At 27.7% G+C, this 22,089-nt stretch overlaps 1 protein-coding gene, 1 long non-coding RNA gene and 1 pseudogene across 2 annotated transcripts; 2 read left to right on the top strand and 1 right to left on the bottom strand.

The window, feature by feature from the left end:
- Nucleotides 1–1,813: 1,813 nt before the first annotated feature.
- On the top strand, nucleotides 1,814–22,008 carry LOC126551794 (uncharacterized). Its single transcript, XR_007605678.1, has 3 exons — nucleotides 1,814–2,584; nucleotides 21,553–21,701; nucleotides 21,768–22,008. It is a non-coding gene; the product is annotated as an uncharacterized LOC126551794 (long non-coding RNA).
- On the bottom strand, nucleotides 8,270–10,693 carry LOC114132250 (innexin inx2-like). The gene has a single exon (XM_027997658.2). The coding sequence runs from the start codon at nucleotides 9,480–9,482 to the stop codon at nucleotides 8,415–8,417; it is 1,068 nt and encodes a 355-aa protein (XP_027853459.1). The 5' UTR covers nucleotides 9,483–10,693; the 3' UTR covers nucleotides 8,270–8,414.
- LOC114132251 (inhibitor of growth protein 4-like) lies at nucleotides 11,363–15,180 on the top strand (annotated as a pseudogene).
- Nucleotides 22,009–22,089: the final 81 nt, after the last annotated feature.

The raw sequence follows: 22,089 nt of genomic DNA, 5'->3' as shown, positions 1-22,089 counted from the left end.
GAGTCGCGTAAAACGCGTGACGTCATAAAATCACACCGTCCGCCGGGCCGTATCTAAAATACACGCGTTGTATTTATTTCGCTCGATTAAAATAACTATAGAGAAAAATTGATTTAAGGTATAAGTTGCTAAAGTACATTTATAAAAAGGTTATCAATTTCTTTAGATGATCATATTATTTTTACAGTATTAAAATTTGTTTCAGAGTAGCTTATATAGGAAAGACAAAAAAATAAAATATATTAAATAGCAAATACATTATATTAAATAATATTGTACACTGTTAATTAAAGTTAAAACAAAATATGTGTTATTATAATTTATAGTTTAAGAACTAAAATAAATATGTAAAACAAATCTCACAATAAAATATACCTAGGTATACTAATTAAAATAAAGGTAGGTTCATAAAATTGAATATAGGTAAGTAAGTATATATGTAGTAGGTTTATACAACAATACAACAACTTACATATTTGATATTATTTTTTTATTAATTATAATGTTTAATAGATTATATTTATCCAACACTTCACCCTTTTTATGAAGAATTAAAATCAAAAAGGTATTCAAGATTTACCTAAAAATATAATCTAATTAGCTAAATTAGCTATAATTATTTATTATAATAATTTAATTATGTATAACATACGTATTTTTGTTTATATTAATATATTTTATTGTGAGATTTATTTACATATTTATTTTAGTTCTTAAACTATAAATTATAATAACACATATTTTGTTTTAACTTTAATTAACAGTGTACAATATTATTTAATATAATGTATTTGCTATTTAATATATTTTATTTTTTTGTCTTTCCTATATAAGCTACTCTGAAACAAATTTTAATACTGTAAAAATAATATGATCATCTAAAGAAATTGATAACCTTTTTATAAATGTACTTTAGCAACTTATACCTTAAATCAATTTTTCTCTATAGTTATTTTAATCGAGCGAAATAAATACAACGCGTGTATTTTAGATACGGCCCGGCGGACGGTGTGATTTTATGACGTCACGCGTTTTACTCGACTCATAAATAAACACCGAAACAATAATTGTCCGACAAAAATTTTTATACCACCAAAATTTTTCTTTTTAAAGCACTATATTTTCACATAATAAAAAAAATTAGGATTTTTTTAGTTGTAGAGTCCTTTAATAAAATACTAGCTAGCTGACCCCGTGCACTTCGTTGGCTCATTGCTCGTTAAAAATGCCGATTCTATAATATGATTCATACTTTATTTAATTTGTTACCTATTTAATATTCGATTTAACGGTGTTCAAAATTTAGACATTTTCATTGACCATTTTGAATTTCAAACAACTTGCAAGCACCACTTTAAAATACGAATTTTGTAAAATGCTTTTTTATAGCACACTAAATTTGTGGTAGGTATACCTACGAATGTACTGTACTACTGTGTAAATTACAATCCTCGATTTATCACTGTTCAGGCTCTACGTTTATAAGTCAATGAGTTAGTCAATTAGTTGTTAATTATTGTCAATGAGTCAATTAGTCAGTTTACATTATAGCCATCATTAAGCTTGACGTTGCCCGCAAGACTCTCGTATGAATTATGATTATGCGAGCAGTATCATAAATGCAATCCACCTGTGATGGATTGTGGTCTCCGAGAAATGTGTAAGTAAGTTTATAATTTATAATCCTTAAGTTTCAAAGTTTTATCAATTTTTATTTTTTTTAGTAGGCACGTTGGATAACAATATAAGATACAATAATGTGCCATCCGTGGTTGTTAAATAGTTGGTATAACAACCTAACTTATTTTTTATTTATTTATTTTAATTTATTATTATTATTATTATTTTATGGCAAACTTAATACTTCTTATAACTATTTAAGTAATTATCTTTTTAGACTTTTCTCTTTTGATGGCTCATCTGCACATCGAGTACTTACGTTAGAAAAAAGAAATGAAGAAAATCGGTCCTGTACAGTTTCAGATATAATAGCTATCATAAGAAATCGCCTCACGTGATATTATAAAAAACCTATTTAAATTTTCATTCAGATTTATAACTGATAATACTATCAGACTGTCTCATTTTGGTACACATGTTGACCACAATATTACTTATTAGTTACCTATTACTATTCATTTTCATGCCGTTGTAATAGATTTAGGATTGCGTATTATTTTTCGTATAATATTACTATATAAACTATAGTATTTAATATTTATGTCTGATTGTCCGAGATGGAAAAAAACAGGAAAACCATTTTTATAATTTACCGTATCTGCGGTTACTGATTAGCCACCAGTTTCTATCATATTGTTTATTGTCTATAGTTTCAATACAGTTGACCGTCGTCGATACTCAATTGTCATTTTTATTTTCTTAATAATACTGGACTTTTTCATATCGAAGTTTGACAAGTGACAATATTATATTCTTTTGTGATTTACTAGTTATTACGTTTATAATGTTTGCCTATTAAAATTTGTATTTTTTATTTATTTGTGTTAATTATTATAAAGTATGTTCTGTATTTCTGTGTGTTTTTCATTTACATTTACTGTTGATGATGTACCGTTGTGTAAATGTAAGTATAAATTAATTTATTAATTTAAGTATTATAATACGATTAGGCGATATCAAGTGCATAACATAGCAAGTCGATGTTTACATTATTATAAAAATTTATAGTTTCCTGTAATTTTAACCACACGTCTATATAGATAGTTAATATCAGGCCCGTAGCCAGACCAAATTTTCAGGTGGGGCAAAGCAAACTATTGGGGAGGGCATTATATTATATAAAAACAATGTCTTTCTAATATTTTTAATATTTTCAGGGAGGGGGGGGGCAACGACTGGGTTTGTGGCTACGGGCCTGGTTAATATTACAGAAAATTATACTTTGTAAAGAAAAACTTAAGCTATGTGTGTGTAGGTACAGCTTTCATATTTTCATTTTAAATCTAGTACCTACTTAGTACTTTATAAACCATCAATCATCTATAGAAAAGTAGGTACCTATTAATATATACATCTTTCATTAATACCTAATATTATTAAGTTTGTAAAATACTTTCATCACATGATTTTTTTTATACTTATACAGTTATACAAGTAAATAGTACTCATTTACCAAGAGTTAAGCAAAGCTATTTAAAATTTATTAATACTAAACTAGGATTATTTGTGTAATAAAAGTGTAATAAGGTATTTTCTATACCTATTTACGATTTCCAAATGCTTATAAAAAATCAAAATATATACATTTTTTTAATACTGATGAAAATAAACAAAGATTATATATTCTGAGCAAATGATTTGTGTACGTTTGAGTTTTATAAATGTATTTATTATTTATTTAATAATATGATACTTAAGGGGCAGTATAAATTATTATGTTAAGAAAAATATTTTCTACAGTGTAGTTAATGGTCAATTAAAGGGTTTAAAGAAGTATACATGTCTTACTGCTGAAAGAATAGTGATACAACTTTTGGTAGTGGCATACAAGTGTAATGATATAATAAGTGGGAACATTTCTACTTTACCGGGCACCCATTTTTTTGGTCATTTTTTCATGTTTTGCCCAGCATAGTTATTTGAGTAGGTACAATATGACTTAAATTTTACTAATGTTACCTTCAGATTATAAAAAATGTATTATAGATGTTCCTATTTCATTAACTTCTTTTTTTCTTCACCTTCATTCCAAATATAACAAAATTATTTTTTCTCACAATTTCAGATATTATAAAATTGTAAATGAGATTTATAATAAAATACAGGATACTTCACCCTTAGGAGTTGAGAGTACAGTCTGAAAGTCATAGCATGTTAACAATATGTAACTTAACTTGCTTTCATCATTTCAGCTAACTGTTTATCATTTTATTTTTCTATTCTACTTTTTTTCTTATAAACGTAACTGATATTTTTCATCTTTAAGTAATTTTCCAACATCATTAGCATTTTTGTGACTCACAACGAGAACATTGGTCCTTTTTGGGAACAAAAAAAAATATTAAATTCTGTATTAAAAATTCTTGAATACATGGTTAAATTAGCCATTTGAGGATATTGTTTTTCTATCATAAAAGAAGAATAATCCCTATAAAAGTCAGCCAAAGATTATAATATACTCCCTAGTTGTTTGTGCTCTTAAATAATGGCTTTCAATACGAGGAATAGTGTTTATGTGGTATCGAACACTGTTTAATTTCAAAATCAATTTTTTATGGTTTCAATTTTTTTCACATTTATCTGCCTCAATAAATCCATTGTTGTTTAGTCTTGAAATAATGGTTCAGATTGGTCTACCACTAATAGCAAGTATATATTTTTAGTCTTTAAAAATAATTTACAGACTATGTTTAAAAGCTGCTATACACAATATGACCTGATTGGGTCAACAGATGGCTTGACCAAATCAGGTGTTGTGTTCTGTACAGATGGCAAGACATCTACAACGACTTGGTCAGTTTAATTTTATTTCCAATAGTATTCCTATGTTTTATCAGGCAGTCGAATGGTTCAGCCACTTGAAAAGACCCAACAGGATCGACAAGATGTTTGTCAGATAACAAGTCTGACCAGATCATATTGTGTGTAGCAGCTTTAATATTACTTATACAAAAGTTATATTATATGACTAATTGAAGTCTCTAGTTGTTGTACAAAGATACCTGCATGTAGGTACCCCACCATGTTCAATGCATTTAGATAAAAAATTTTTTATCTATTTACATTTCTTAATTATCAGTAATTATTAAATAATTGTCTACGTATTCACTAGGTAATAAATAATGAGCACTTTAGTCTACATATATTTCCACAAGCTGATTTGATTTTTTTAGCATTTATTAATTATTTTTTTACTAACTGTATAATCAAATATTTGTATGATCCAAATTTCTCTCTTTTTAATTTTAAGTTTAGCTCAGCTACTCTTAATATTTAATTAAATTATTATTATTAGATTTATTAAATTACACACTTTATTATTAGTTATCATTTTTCATTTATATTAAAGTAATAATGATCAAAAGAGTTTCATTATGCACTCTAGTAAGTGTACCAGCAGTGTGCGGTATTATTGAAAGCTAGGTAAGCGTCAAAAACTAAAAAATAGTACTTTTAAAGGTAAATTATTAATTATTTAGGTAAATAAAAAAAAGTTTCTTTTTATAATGTATACTATTTATAAATAAAATCCATTTGTCTATCTTTTTTTATAAATTCATTGGTTACTTAATTATAAAAATCTAAATCTTTTTTTTGTTTTTATTAATAAAATATTAGGATTATTATGTTGTGATTAACAAAATAAAAAACTCAAGTATCTAAAGTTTTACAAGCTTTACAGAAAAAGTATTTAAAAGCACTTGTTGTAGCATTTCCAACTCATGGTCATTCCGCCATACCGTATCTGGCCATAACTAATATACTAGATATGAACCAGGTAATCGAAATCCGAAGCACTTCTGTCAATATATTGCATACCTATATGACCTTAATTTATTAATTTTCTTACCAATTGCTATAAAATTATAATATAAATAATGAAGTATAATTACTGATGAGTATATCTATTATATCTAAAATAAAAAACTTATATTGGTCATTGATATAATGAATTAAATGAATTATTTTTTTTCCTTTTTAACTGGGAATGTGGTGTTTACTTTGCTTGCCCTAACTGTCCGCCACTAAAGTATACTATTAGTAATAACCAAAGAAATAGTATGACATCATCTACTTGTTGTATGGTCGATATTTCTATACTGTAAAATCTATTAAAAATGAATAAAAACATGCAGGATGAATATTCCTCAGTTATATGTATCAGAGTTAAATAATTGAGTGACATTTGTAACTTATAATCAATCATACATATTTTAGACACAGTCATCTCATTAATCTGGACTTGATAGGACCAGACCCTGTCTGGATTAAATGAAATCAGATTCAGAAATTTGTAAATAAGTTTTAGATAAGTACATAAAAAACATTTTAATTGATGAATTGTTCATATAAATCAATTTATGTTAATTTATATAAAAAGAAAAAAAAATTTGCATCTACAATCAAATTAGCAATAGATTTGAAAATTATTGAAAATTTTTTATTTTTTTTGGTAGTATTTCAGGCTGGCCCTCCGAATAAGTGAGACTCTATTGTAACTTAAAAAATAATATAATTTATTACAATTTTTACTGTAACTTTAAATAAAAGATAAATTTATCTAAGGTAATTTTCAAATGTTAAAATATTTTATTTATATTTAATTAATTAATTATTGATAAAAAAAAATTAGAAACTTGGAACAGGTATTACATTCTGGAACAATGAAGTTAATAGTGGGTGTAAAGTAGGAAAATCTATTTTTCTAGATAACAAATTACTCAAAATGTGTACACTTAAAACATGTCTTTTAACACTTTTTAGTTACAGAAATGTAATTATGATATGAATCAGGAATATTTTGTAAGTATAGTAAGTACCCAAAAAATCTTAAAAATAACATTAAATTCATATACATTTAATAGAATTGCCTACTCTGTAAGAGTAGATTTCAGACTATGTAACCATATTAAAGCATATAAAAATATATTATAGAATGACTAGGCTTACCTAAGTACATTTTTTTTCCAGCCTGAGCCTTGATTCAAACTAATACATGGCAGTGCCAGATTTTCTTCAAAAAAGTTAACATAAATTTTTAAATAATTTGTAACTTTAAACAAGCGAGTAGCTAGGATTTTATTTTGAGATGTCTAAAAAATGTTGAATATAATTTTTATTTTTATTTGATTAGTATAAAAAGTCCCGGCTACATCTATGTTATTGTAATTTAACCGTTCAAAAATGTCTTTGGTATCTTATAACTAGACACATAATTTTAGAGTAACTTTTAATCAATTATCTAAAATGAAGTAACTTATCCACTACCATGTAAATATATATTTGTTATAAGTATGTTTATAATGAATGTATAATTTTAAATGATATCAATAAATAAAACAACAACTAAATTTTATTTAAAATAATTGTTTTATTGTCTCGAACAACATAATATAGTATATTTATTTATTAGTATTATGATAATGGCAGAATGATTTAGGCGGGATTGATATTGCAATATTATATGGTGTAAGTATACATTTAAATTTAATTGTAGTATTTTATAACAAGTGGCTATAGTAAAGTTAAATATCAATATAAAATGTTAGATAATTTATTTTAAGATAAGATTAATGATCGTCGAGATATACAATAATATAACTAACATTATTTTTACAATATAATAATAATAATAATAATATGTAATACAAAAAGATATTTAAAACAGTTAATTGAAAAATTACATTTTTAAATAATTCTTATAAAACATAATTGTAAAAATATATACTTAAATGATGCTTATATAACTTAATTGTAAAAATACATATTTAAAATATAAATGATACTACTAATTTAAAAATAATAATATGCATGGTGCAGTATTTTTTTAAATTAATATCATGTTATACATATTTATTACAGTCCAACTGTAAAATATATTATTTGTACTAATTTTTTAGAACTTATAAAATCTTATAAAAGGTTTAAAATTTTATTAATTTAAGATTTTAAAATAAATTGTTATGTGTTTTGTTATGAACAGTGGTTACTTTAAATGTAAACTAAAAAAAAAATTAATATACTTAAATTGAAATATTTATTTTCCAAAAATTATTAAATTTATGAATATTCCTTATTCTCTTACTAATTCTCCAAACTTAATACATTGTATTTTTCAATTAAAAATGAAAAATTCATTTTAGTACAAACCATTGACAAAATATTAATACATAATTTATTTATTAACTGCCAAACAGCTAATGACATTACAATTAATGTAGTAAAATTATAAAGCATACTAATAATTAACTTTTAAATGAATTAATTCTTAATAAGTTATTAATTATGCAAATAAAACTTTTAAGTTTTTCACTCTACAAACAATATTTTAAAAGGATAAGAATACAACTAATTCTTATACTTAATAAATATCAGTAGAAAAAAGTTTAGTTATACAAATCAGTTAGGAATAAAAAATATTATGAAATTTATACTTCACAATGGTTATTAATAATATTGTAGAAATTTTTAAGATGTTTATGTTTATAAAACACCTTTTTTAAGAGTAAAAACCTTGTAATACAACAAGCTTTAAAGAAAATTAATTTTAAATACCTACCTACTATAAATAATTTCACATGGGCTGATATATAATCATATTTTAATAAAACTATAAAAGATGTATTTATTATTGGTAATCTGTTATCTTAAATATATTTCCATTGTTAAAAATTGTTATTGTTTGGTTTAGTAAGTATTTAAAGTTAAAATAGTTTTAAGTTATTTAGTTACGATTACACACTATCTTTTTCCTCAAATTTTTTGCTCAATTCTGATACAAGATCCTTGAAATTAACAGGGCTGATATTTTTGCTCAATTGATAGAAGACAAACCAATCTCCAATCCAAAATTTCCGAGTTAAAGTTTTTAATTTATCATGAGAAAAGTAATCAATTCTTGATCTCAATAAAACTAAACGGAAGAAGGGTATCGTAATGATAAGTATACGATACAAAATGTTTAATACACTAATTATGGCAATAAACCAGAACCAGAACCATAGGAATACAAACATTTTTTCGTTTAAAATATTTTGTGGCAACAAGCACATACCGTCAAATTTTTGGATAGTGCCAGTTGAACCGTATTTGTGGAATGTACATTTGGTGATTATCGGAAACACCCGAGACATTATATCCGTACGATCTTCCGTTTTCATTTCAGTCATTACTAATACATTATAGCCATACATACTAAACTCACCTCCAAGAAAGTAGTCTATAAAATAAATCTGGAGTAGGACGTTGCACAAATTAAGGATTTCACAGAAGAAAAACCGGATAGCATAGAAATTTTGCATGTGCAAGTTTTTAATAAAATAGTTTATTAATGATTCCCTATGCTCAGGATCCAAGGCAACTGTATATTCAAGATCTAGAATTAGTGAACTCATGCGTCCAGCCTCCCATAACTTCCACAAGTACCTGGGTGTGTAGAAGAACATGGCTTGGAAGAACAACACAAAACAAACCCACTGATAATATGAATGGTACTTAACTGTGTCAGTATCATCATCATAAGCTGAGACACCCGGATACACGTCCTCGCCGATTTTTCCATTTTTCCTCTTTGGTAAGGTGAATGTCGAATGTATCCAACAGTATGTGTCCATGACGGTTTGTGGTAGATCTTCGAATATGCAATCAATCGGATCGCCGAGATACTGCCGGGATGTTACGATAATCGAGAAACCCAATAGGATAGATACAGTGATCCTGTAGTGCAATCGAAAAACAAAGTTGTCGATACATACATTGTCGATTTTCAGCAACGCCTTTAAGGATCCAAAAATGTCAAACATGTTGCAAGTCGTTCACAATAACGCGCACTTTGCGAGTGTAAAATTTGAAATAGATTAAATTCGGTTAATAAAACCAAACGCTATCGATTGCTCAAAAACGTTTTCATAAAAAAAATACCTCGAAGTATTAGAATAGTAATGTTGTAGTCACAAATATTAAACGGCGCGAACGTCCGGAATGCAACACAGATACACACTAAGTAACGGATGCCGATGAACAGGTGACCGACTGAACAACGCCGAACGAAGCGATGTTTGCGGACGAATCACGAACAGTACACTATAGACGACAGCTGCAGAGTGTTCAATGTTTTCAATAAGACAAGGTTAGGTATAGAGCTACAGGTAGTGCGTGTGAGCATAAAATATAACAATGGTGTGAATATATGTCGTATGGGCAGTGGAGCGTTGTCTTCGCAGTTCGCTGTTGCCATTGCCGTCCGCTTTAGTGTGATCATTAAACGCGTATCAAATCAGTGCGGCTTTCTTAAATACTCTCGACCAATACTGAGGCCTGAGGGGGTTGATTTTTTAAATAATTGAATATTTGTGCCACAAATTAAAAAAAATACTTCTTAAAAACTTTAATCACATCAAAATTATTCGATTTATTGTTGGTATAATAATATTATATAAGTCTAAAATTCGGCAATAAACGTGACTCGCATGATAATTTATGTGATAATTTATTAACTAGTATTGATAACATAAATTCAGTTCATGTTCTAATACAAAAATATTTTGGAAGAATTTAGCCGCTCCCTTCAAAATATAACTCTGAAATGCCGCCAATCGTTGAATTATCGCGGATTACAATAATAAGTTATCGGCAGATGCCTATGATTGTTGTGGATAGTTTTGAAATAATATAATTGGTCCAACTCAATGCACTTTCCTGTATCGCTATTCGCTCATGTTAAATAATAATTTCGTTAGTATCGCCAATGAGCGGTATTGTTCATTGAAGAGCTAGTTATGCGCTCGCCGTTCACTTTAATGGTTAGGTACATACTAATTACTAATAAAATATTATTTGTTTATGTTAAATTGTTATAACACATTAATACGTTCATTCATTGACAAGAATTAAAATATTTTTCCTTCTATTTTTATTAAATCAGCAATTTGATTGTATGTATTTGTTATTTTTACCATTCCCGGGAATTAGTGTCTTGTTCCTAAGTACTTCAGAAGGTATAGGTACTACCAAAAAGTCCGAGGTATAAAAAGTCAATGGTAAAAATGTCCGATACTTAAAAAGTCCCGTACATATAATTAGGTAAAAAAAATACGATGTGATACACAATCAAACTTCCAATTAGTATTAATCTAAATTGTAACTAAATGATTTACCTGACGAAATTAATAAATAATCTTGTAGGTAGATAGTAGATACCAATATCGGCAATATTAAAAATATAAACGCTGCTTAACTTTTGACTGTATGTAATAATCAAATAGGTACTGTCTATTGCTTTTATCTTAATTGTCTGGTGTGTTAATTTTTACTCATTAGAATATACATCCGATATTGGCGATATTGTTAATATAGAATCTATATTATAGATTAAGATATCTATTGTTGCTAGGTAGGTATATCCACCCATAGGCGTGCGCAGGAATTTTTCACGGGGTGTGCAGAATTGTTTTAGTAGAGGTTACTTGACCTACTGAAATTCTGAATTCAGTTAGATAAATAATGTCTTTATATTATAATAATTAGTTTATAATAAATTACAATTAAAGTATAAAATCATTTAAAGTTAGTTTTTATTGGTTACTTTTTGAATATTTGTTCGTTTTTTTAGAAGTGTCTTAAACAAGACTAACATAATATGGGTATAAAATTATAACACTTCTAAAAAAAACATCTATAAATATTCAAAAAGTAACCAATAAGAACTCATCTTAAATGATTTTTTTAATTTTTTAAAAAATAAAAAAAATGTATTACGATTATTTATTTAAATTGACATGGCTCTTATTCAGTCAATTTTGAATGTAGAACCTTAGTTAATACATCAAAATTGTTTAAAAAAAATAGGCCTATCCGAATATGGTGTATTGGTGTTTAAAGTAGGTGTTGCTATTCAAAAAAAAAAGTTTTTACTGAGCATGCGCAGATCAAAATTTCAAAAAATTTTGAAATGTATCAAAAAATGTGTATTTATATACCACCAGCTTGTAAAAAAAAAATCCGGCCGAGAAATTCAGTATTCCCTAAATTGGTGAACACACTGTATATGAATTACATTTTATGTTTTAATAGTACAAATGCTTTAAATATTAATTCTGCTGGCAATGTTTCGATAATTTTCTTTTGATTTTATGCAACATTCAAGTATTTAGCATCATATAAGGAGGTAAATTTGATAAACTTAAGTATATTTTACCAATAGTATTTCTGTGTTTGATTTGTATTAAATATAAGTTATTGAGTATAATTCTACAATTTTAATTTAAATACTTCACTAACATTTTAAGAGACAATAGTGTATCTACATTTTATAGTAGTATGTACTAGGTAATAAGTATGTTTATTATATTAAAAATGTTATATTGGTCATATTATTATGTAATATTAATGAAACAGTCCACATAAAACGGTTATTGTTGACAAATACATCTTAAATAGACAATTAATAAGAATTACTAAGCTCATTACACATGAATTATTTAGTAAAACGGGGCTAAACACAAAATTTGTCGCAGCACAGAAATGGTTTAATTTGCTGAGATTCGGCATCAATTCCCAACTCAAACTGTAGTCGATAGGTTAAGGGGTTAAGTGCCTGTGTAAGGATAGACGGTTCGAATCCCGGATCCCGGCGGTATCACCGTCGAACCGACGGCGGCGCTCTGATTAGCACGGCCGCCCGAATTCTTCTCATTTTTTGCGTTTTTTTCACGTCATTTTTTTAGTTTTTTCATTTGGTTGTTGAAAATTAAAGCTATTGCTTTCTCTTATACCGATAAACAAACACGTTTAATATTTTTTAATAACATATAATTACGATTATTTTATAAAGTATATAATATATATACATATAAAGTGCTTACAGTACTACTACGCGTAAGGGAGTACATTTTTAATGACTTTGAAAATTTTTAGATTTTAGTTTTGAAGCTTATTATTCATTTAACGTTGTACGATACTCTGTTTTCGATTCAGTACATTACATGATAATATATCGTTGTATTTTTTTTAAACATGTCTTCGACCATGGGTCGTGTTAAAGAGCACAAGAGTGTTTACATTGCATTGTACTGTATTCGTTTACTTGGATGTATATCATTGTAATATATTTTAGTTGAAACATAATTTTGAAAAATTAACACAGTGTATTTTTTAATTCTATTTAATAATTATTAGATTAAATAAATTATTTTTGTATATTTTTGTTTTTATATTTTTTGATTTTTGTCGGACATCGATTTACATCATATTATGATGACTGATAGTTAGACATTCAACTAGGTACCATTTTCGCAAAATACATTTTTTTATATTTATACAAAAAGAACCAGGCATGCAACGGGAAACGGTATTAGATTTCCATAAACTATATTGATATTATAAAACATTTGAAGCTTGAGTTTATACAACATTTTGATTAGGTTTATTTGAACTTAGGTAGGTACCTATACTATTTACATATCGTCCGCGTTCCGACGCTGTCAGATTGCCTACGTGGTGGGTTTAATTGCGTTTAATTCGATTTTTCCCAATGATAACTGACAACTTAATATGAATAACATGTGATGTTATTCGACTTTATACTTCTTATCCTACAATACAACATTAGACTTTCGACGTTGGAGGCGCAGGCGGATTGCACTGTCAGATATAGATTTACATGATGTGATGACTGACACTAGCTAGACACTCAACTGCCATTATTCGTCTTTGGTATTTTTCCTACTTTTTTAGTGTATGATTTCTTTTCTAGACACCCGATTACCAATTCCGACCGAATTCCCGGTAAAACGATTTTCACCCGATCCCCTCGAAGGCGCCGAAAGCAGATTCCACAAGCCCAGAAATCGAGGCACACCTTTGGTAGTAATAATAAATGATATGCCAGATTTTAATTTTTAATATAGGTGTTATAGGAAGTTTATTATTCTAAGGTTGGTGGAACTGATCTCCAGGTTTTTGATTTTGGTGATATCTCACTGTTATCAAAATCGGGAAATCTGTATCACGCACAATATTATAGTACATTTCGAGTTTTTTAAAGTCGATTAAACACAACAAAATATTCCTGCTTTTCGTTGTTTACGGTTTTGTTACACTTATTTTTTATTCTTATATAATTTCGGTTAAACCTTAAAATATCAATAATGGCTTCTTGCTTCTCGCATTACTTGGAACACTATTTGAACAGTAAGTTTTCTTTTGATTATTTGCATTTTAACAAAGTATCTACTAACAGAGTTATATTTCAGGTTTAGAGAGTCTTCTTGTTGAGTTTCAACGAAACTTCACTCTGATGCGAGAGCTCAAACATTGATGTGCAACATTGACAAATTGGCAGATGATTATATTATGTCAAATGTCAAAGGATACACACCAGATATTAAATCCAAAGCTTTAACTAGCATACAAGTATACAACATCAGTTTGACTAAGCAAAAGAATATGGTAATGATAAAGTCCAATTGACTATACAAACTTATAAATTGGTATATTGATTATAAGTTATTTATGTTACCTTAGAATAATTCTACTCCATTGTACCTTACAGGTAGATAAACACATAAGGAAACTAGATTTAGATTTGTCACGTTTTGAAGCTGAAATTCAAGATAAATCTATCAGTGCTACAAGAAATATAGAGGGAAATTCACAAAAACGTAGGTGTTCTGTAATATATTGTATTATGGTGGCTATGTGCCAATGTGTTTGATTAATTCTTTATGAGTATTAATTTTAGAAAGATGCAAAAAAAAAAACAAAGATAAAGATATAAAAAAGAAAAATCTATTGAGTGAAGAAGAATTAGCTTCCAATAATACAGCTAAAAAGAAACAACTGAAAAAAAGTTTGTGTACAATATAATTTTAGTTGATATGTTTTGTATAATATTTACCATCATTTTTCAGGAGTTGCAAAAATAACAAGTGCAGCACATAGTAAAGCACGTTTTATCAATGTTGTCACTAAATCAACAAATCCTACAAACATCGTCACAAGTATTACAGTAGAAAGTAGTTCCCTTACTGGTGCATTAGTTGATGCTGGATCTTCACATTCTACTGAAGTATTAGATATGCCCGTCGATCCAAATGAGCCCACATATTGTTTATGCAACCAAGTCTCTTATGGTGAATGATTGGCTGTGATAATCCAGATGTAAGAATAATAATTTGAATTTATTACATAAAAACCTTTAAAAGATTAATAGTGTGTATACATTTTGATTGCAATTATTGTTTTATTGTTTTCTATAATTTTTTTTTTTTTTTAATTGTGTGTTTTTATTATTTTAGTGTCCTAATGAATGGTTCCACTTCGCATGCGTCAAATTAACTACCAAGCCTAAAGGAAAATGGTTCTGTCCTAAATGTATAGCAAACAAAAAAAAAATAACACATGTTAAAAATGAAATTTTTTTTATTTCAAGTACCACATATTATATAATAGTGTAAAATATTATGTTAATATTTGTTTATGACGTAAGAACAAAATATGATTAAAATTAATAAAATATGTAATATTGTCATGAACTGAATGTAAAATAGTAATAACAATTTAATTTCTAAATTAAATTTGTATAAAACTGAAAACAAAATACTTTTTTAAATGTATTAGATTCTAATACATTTAAAATAATTATTAATCTATTAATTAGATAAATAATTACACCAGACTTTTTATTTAAAAAAAAATTAGTTAAGTTTTGTTACTTAAACACTCAATATTGAACTTGTAAATATTGAAACAAAAGTATTGAAATTTTATTTAATTTAAAAATTAAATATTGAACTATAACCATTAATTTCAGAATTTAACTTTACCAAAAGACAATATTACTTTATAAATAATATCACATTGTAAAATTTTTTAGAAATAAAAACCTTATGATATCCTATCCTTATCAATAGTAAAAATACTCAATTTCAATTTTGAATCATTAATATTTCATTCAAATATTACACATTTGAAACTATTATCATTAGTTTCAGAATTTAATTTAAAGCAAGAATAAATAATAATGCTACTGTATTTAAAATGTGTCCATTAATGATTATAAAAATAATAAAAAGCATTATTGCATATCATAATGTTAGTTATGTGTGAAAATGATCATTAATCAATTTCAATTTGAAATTGTTGATTAATTCTTGAATTTATATTTTGTAGATACATATTGTCAAAATACTAAACACATTAATAAATCATTGATTACAAAATTTTATTTAAGAAGTTAAATTATTTATTTTATCCATTAAGTAATATTAATTATTATGCTGTACTAGGCACTAGGCAGCGCCCATACCTACCTAGTTGCGTGCTCAACTCATAAATATCAACAATATAATTATATATCAAAGTTCAAATAACAATTTAACTGACATAATCTTCTCCTTATATAATAAAGCGTGAAGAAGTTCGTTTCCTTATAAAAAGAATGCGCCTCGGTCGCCGTTTGCATGCTCCATGGCCCGCCGCCGTCGTTATCGAAAACGGACGGTTCTCCAACGCCGCCGTCTTGATAACGCGTTTTTCTTACGTTAGGTTTGATTATTACGCGGGTTTTCGACGATTTTAACGTTTTTTTTTTTTTTTATCGGCTGTTTGTTATATTATAATACGTTGTTGTATTTTTAAGTGTACGTTGCTTTGGGAAACGTTATATTAAACAGACAATTAATATTAATATAAGCTTCATTACACACGAATTATACGGAATTTTTTCATTTATTCACACACACACATACATATAAAATTGATATGTTTCTTAATATAAAAGCAGTTAGGTACAGGTATAGTCAAAGTTGTAATTGCAAATATTCTTAATCATACCTAAGAGTTTATGACACTTTTCTTATAGTATTTTATTATGCGTGTCCTTTGAATTGACTATGATGTAATGTGTAATAGATGTAATCGTCGTCATTTACGATCGTTACGGACGGAGATTCGATGACGTAAAAACGTTTTTATTTTCCGAGTTTCATTTACACGAGAAAAGGATTTGACGTTTTGACCGGTAAATCGAAGCGATTAATGCGGTGTTCTCTGCGGTCCGGAAACGGCTTAAGGGCTCGACGTTCGACTCGGTTTTCCATCTCAAACTGTAGTCAATAGGTTTAGGCGTTAGGGCCCCATGCTAGGATAGTCAGGTTCAAATCCCGCCCCGGGCTGTTTCGTCGTCGATCCTACGGCGGCGCTGTAAAACGCATGGCCGCCCGGAGCTCTCTCGATTTTTTGCATTTTTTTCCGATTTTTTTTTTCGTTTTTTCGTTTGATTGTCGAGAGTTAAACACCGTTTAATGATATATTATACATACCTACGTATATTACTGGAATATTATATATTTTATAGTTTCCCATATATTTACTACCTATACGCTATTTATGTATATTTATTATTTTTTGAACTCGGCAATATTGTAAACATGGGTAATTAATAATTATATAATTTAGGCGGATTTGTTATTCAATTCCGATATTCCACTCATTCGAGTGTATGTTGTAGTTGGATTTAATTTTACTTGATAAATCAATGCTAAATTATTCTTACCCATATCATAAATATAATTGTGTTTATATTATATACGTACAGGTTTATCTCGAGTTTTTGCACACCGATGAAATGCAATTGTTATTAAACATTAAAAAAAAAGGAGACTTCGATTTTATTTTTACGTGGCGTTTATATTATGTTTATATAATATATATTGTCATCTTCGCAGTCCGATATTAATTGGAAGTCAACGGCGGCCGTGTTAGATATTTTAATCTTTGGGTATAGTAATACTATCTTATCGTCGATAAGATTTCGATTTGACGAATTGTAAATCTATTTATTGTTGGTAAATTCGTTATACTCAATACAAAATTAGTATTTATTAATTATTAGTGTAGGTACCCATCATTACTATACGCCTTCACTTCCACAGTCGGCGTATTATTGTTAAATACGTATAACTTTAAATATGCGAAAGTATATACAAATTTTGCTTATTAGGTATATATTTTGTAGTCGTAGAAAACCAATACCTCATTGAACCCCTTAAATACATATATTATGTATTAGAACACCGATATCATAGACACGGAAAATACGTATAATAATAAGATGCAATTGCACAATATATACAACATCTGTCATCTAAGCACCATGTATTTTTTGTACTACTGTTTTTTTTAGCTTATATATTATGAGACGTTATGCTTAAAATGCTGGTTTAATGTAAACCAGTTATCTGAACATTATACATACTTATTCATATTTACACTTACAAAGCATTATTGCTTTTAAATTGGTGCTGAATAAACCAATACATTTATTACGATAAATTGTCTAATTTTTATTTAACAACTTATTATATTTCATTAATGCTGAGCTATAAATTATAATTATCAAACGATTATTTTCTGTTTGTTGTTAATATTCTTTATTTTATTTATCTTTCCTTCACATATATTAATAATACTGACTATATAACGAATACACGACACTGGTCAATTATGTAAAATATTGGTACAATAAAGGATTTCAAAGATGGGTTAAATATTTACCTACCCTGTTTTTATATTTATCACGTGTGATATAAACCTTATGTATTTTTAAAATTTCAAAACAATTTTTAAATTAAAATTGAAAAACGTATATGGAAAAAATGCCTTTAATGATGCACATAATGTATTATTACATTATTTTACAATTTATTATGTAAATGATGATGTATTTAAAAGTACATATTACAAAGATTTACTTTAGGAGATGACTGATTGCTAGACCCCCCCTCAAATACTTAATTTCTATTCTATCGTGTAATTCTTTTGCATTTCAAAATTATTCTGAATTCAAATTTCAAATATTTCAAATACCTACAATAAAAAATAAAAAATTAAATTAAAATTGTAGAAAAGTCAACTCAAATACTTATTGTTGTATTCATTGTAACTTATGCCAATTTTAATTTTACTTCATAATACATATTATAATCGATCCTACTGCGGCGATTTGATATACACGGCCACCCGAACGCTCTAAATTTATTGCATTCTTTTCAAGTTATTTTTTGATTTTTTAATTTGAATTTTGAAAATTAAAGCTATTGCTTTCTCTTATACGATAAAATACATACTTCTACGATTTTTTTTTAATACCATATTATTAAGATTATTATTAGTATAATATAAAGTGTAGTACTACAACGCGTTAATTGAGTACATTTTGAATTCTTATGTTTTCAATTTTTATGACATTTGATATGTTTTATATATTTTCCTACATATCAAAAACAACATCTGATATATTCTGAACTTTGACATTAGGAGGTATGAAAATTATGGATTTAACTTTCGGACATCGATTTACATCATATATTATGATGACTGATAGCTAGACATTCAACTACCATTTTCACTAAATAAATTTTATAATATGAAAAAAAGAACCAGGCATGCGACGGAACACGGTATCAGATTGTTCATATTATACTATATTGGCATTATAAACCTACTATTCACGCATTGTCCGCGATCCGACGCAGTCGGATTGCCTACGTGGTGGGTGGATTTAATGGCGTTTAATTCGATTTTTCCCAATGATAACTGACAACTCGACTTGAATGCTCAAAATATGTTATTCGACTTTATACTTATTATCCTATAATACAACATTAGACTTTCGACGTCGGAGGCGCAGGTGGATTGTATTGTCAGATATAGATTTAGGATACAGATTTAGTTACGTGATGTGATGATTAATAGCTAGACACTCCACTACCATTTTCGCTAAATACATTTTTTTATATACAAAAAGACAGGGCATGCAATGGGAAACGGTACTACACCAGTTTAAGACTGATAGCTAGACACTTAATTCTTTTCTAGACACCCGATTACAATTTCCCATCGAATTCCTGATAACACGATTTTCACCCGACCCCCTCGAAGGCGCCAAAGGCGGCTTCCACCAGCCCAGAAATCAAGGCTCACCGACCCCCTCGAAGGTTAGGTTAGGACCCCATCGGCTCCTCCCAAACCACCGGAGGTTAGGTTAACTAAAATTGTGACTACTAGACTTTTTACGATATTTTCTTTACAGTCCCGTCTCCGACCTAGGGTACTCACTTAGAGCGAATATCACTTAGACCGAATATCACTTAGATCGAATTTCACTTAGACCGAATTTCACAGCAGAGCGAGGCACATCTAGTTATTAAAATAAAAAGCGACACTAAAAATAAACAAAATAAAAAACATTTATATTTTAAGATTCTTGAGACAGTACCTGATCGCCTACAACAGCGGTCTCAAACACGCTGCCCGCAGGCTAGATGTGGACTGCAATAAATACTTATTTCTTAAAAATTTTGATTTTGTTTGTTTTAGATTTAGTATTAAAATGAGTAAAACAAAGAGCATAATCAACCATGAATGGTTGTTGTGAAGTAGATGTGAATTAAATTAATGGTAAGAATATTGTAGTTTACTTTTTAAAGACTGTTTAACACGATACGAACATTATTTTTTAAACATACAACATATTTACATATTATTTATTATTGTTTTTAATAATTTTTACTAATCGACTTTTCAATACGTCTGTAATCGCAATATGTTGTTTTTATCTCACACATAAAATGTGTGCAGGGTGTTCCAAATGTCATGTGACACAGATGTCAGCATGATATATTTAAATTAGGGAAAAATTACATATTATGTGATATCTTTTTTGAATCATATAATAAAATTAATTTTATATTAAATGTTTTTTTTTTATAAATTTTGATGGGGAGGTTCGATGGATAACTTTTAAAATTCAAATTGGAACTTATATTTTTGAAATATAATTTGTGCACAATATACCGAGTCGTTAATTTATGAAATGTCAACAGTGAATAATACTAAGTGTTTCCGTTGTACGACATTAATAATCTGGGTATTGAATTATCAATTTATTTCAATATACAATAATCAGTACAAAATTGATATCCAATCGTTTTATATTATAACCAATTACAGATTATTTTTATTTATAATGTCCTAATTGAATTTCTTAATCTGAAAATTGATGAGTTTAGAATTGTAAATGTATAACCATTAATTATAATAGATGGTATAATTTAAGACTTGAAATTGTGATAATATTGTTATTGTATTGTACTATTAAATTATTATTTTATCAATGATATAAGATATTTTAATTTATAACCAACCTTAAAATACTAATTGTCTCAATAGTGTATTAGTCCGAATAGCCATTAACAAATTAATTTAATAAGTCATAACAACTGACAAACGTGTAGTGTACTTGCAAATTTGAGCTTGGTTCCTGGATATTGTCCAGTAGTTTTCCAGTCTCATCAAACCGTTCTCTAATCATGAGAACATCATTCGATAAGTTTGATTTCTGACATAAATCTTTGTCTTGTATACTATGTCTTTGTATCTCTAGTAACTACTGTTACTAGTTAAATAAACAATAGCTTTAGTTATAATTATTAACCACTGAATAAGTTACTTATAAATTAAATGTTATTATTATTATAAATAAATAAATGAATACATTATTATTATGTATTAAACTTCTATATTCATTACTAAGCACCAGATTTTTGGGCTCCAAACACATAAAAATCAATTAAAAATTCTTAATTGTACAAAATTTAATTTTTGTGGTATTTCTTATTAGGATATTTTCATTTTGAATGTCCTAGCAAGCGAATAATTCCCACAAGGTTTATTCCTCTTTGGGTATTATGATGATTTATGGTAGACTTCCATCACACGGTCAACCATTCTACACTTCCTTTTACCAAAACATTTAAAGACTAAATTTTAGAACAATATTTTACTTTTAACCATGATTCTTACTTGTTCAAGGGGTTATCATTGTAATGTCGACCGCAGTGGCTTGTAGTGAGGTCAAAGAATCAATCATTTTGTAAAATTATTCAGAAGATAAAAACCGTTCCAATAATAGAAGACTTAGTAACCACCGACTTGTAATTGTATGCCGACTACATTAAACGGTAAGGACTCATCGCTCGTTTATAAATGAATCATTTGTCAACCGTTTTATTTTGTTACTCTCTCAGGCGGGAGGAAATCGGACAGACAATGGCCAACATCATCAACTACCTACCTATCGAGGAGAATGTGAGCCTCTTGGAAGCTTTAGACACTATATGGATGATATCTAGATTTTTTGGCATGAGCTTTACGAGTCACAAGAATCTTTTAAATACTTCCTTTTTTTAAATTGAATAAAAAAAATGGTTCACAACAAATATTTATTGAAAGTAGGTTTGGTAGCAAACATGTTTATTGGTCTATGTATAATTGTTAGTTAGTTAAAAACATACAAATATAATAAATTAAAAAAACCGAATGATTAATAGTAGTAATTTTTATTTAAAA

Source organism: Aphis gossypii, chromosome X (assembly GCF_020184175.1).
Source record: "Aphis gossypii isolate Hap1 chromosome X, ASM2018417v2, whole genome shotgun sequence".
NCBI classification, from domain to species: Eukaryota; Metazoa; Arthropoda; class Insecta; order Hemiptera; family Aphididae; genus Aphis; species Aphis gossypii.
Note: the sequence above shows the minus strand (reverse complement) of the source record. Positions and strands in the feature narration are given on the sequence as shown.

Coding starts and splice junctions, on each gene's coding strand:
- LOC114132250 (XM_027997658.2), bottom strand. CDS start 9,482: ATGTTTGACATTTTTGGATCCTTAAAGGCGTTGCTGAAAATCGACAAT.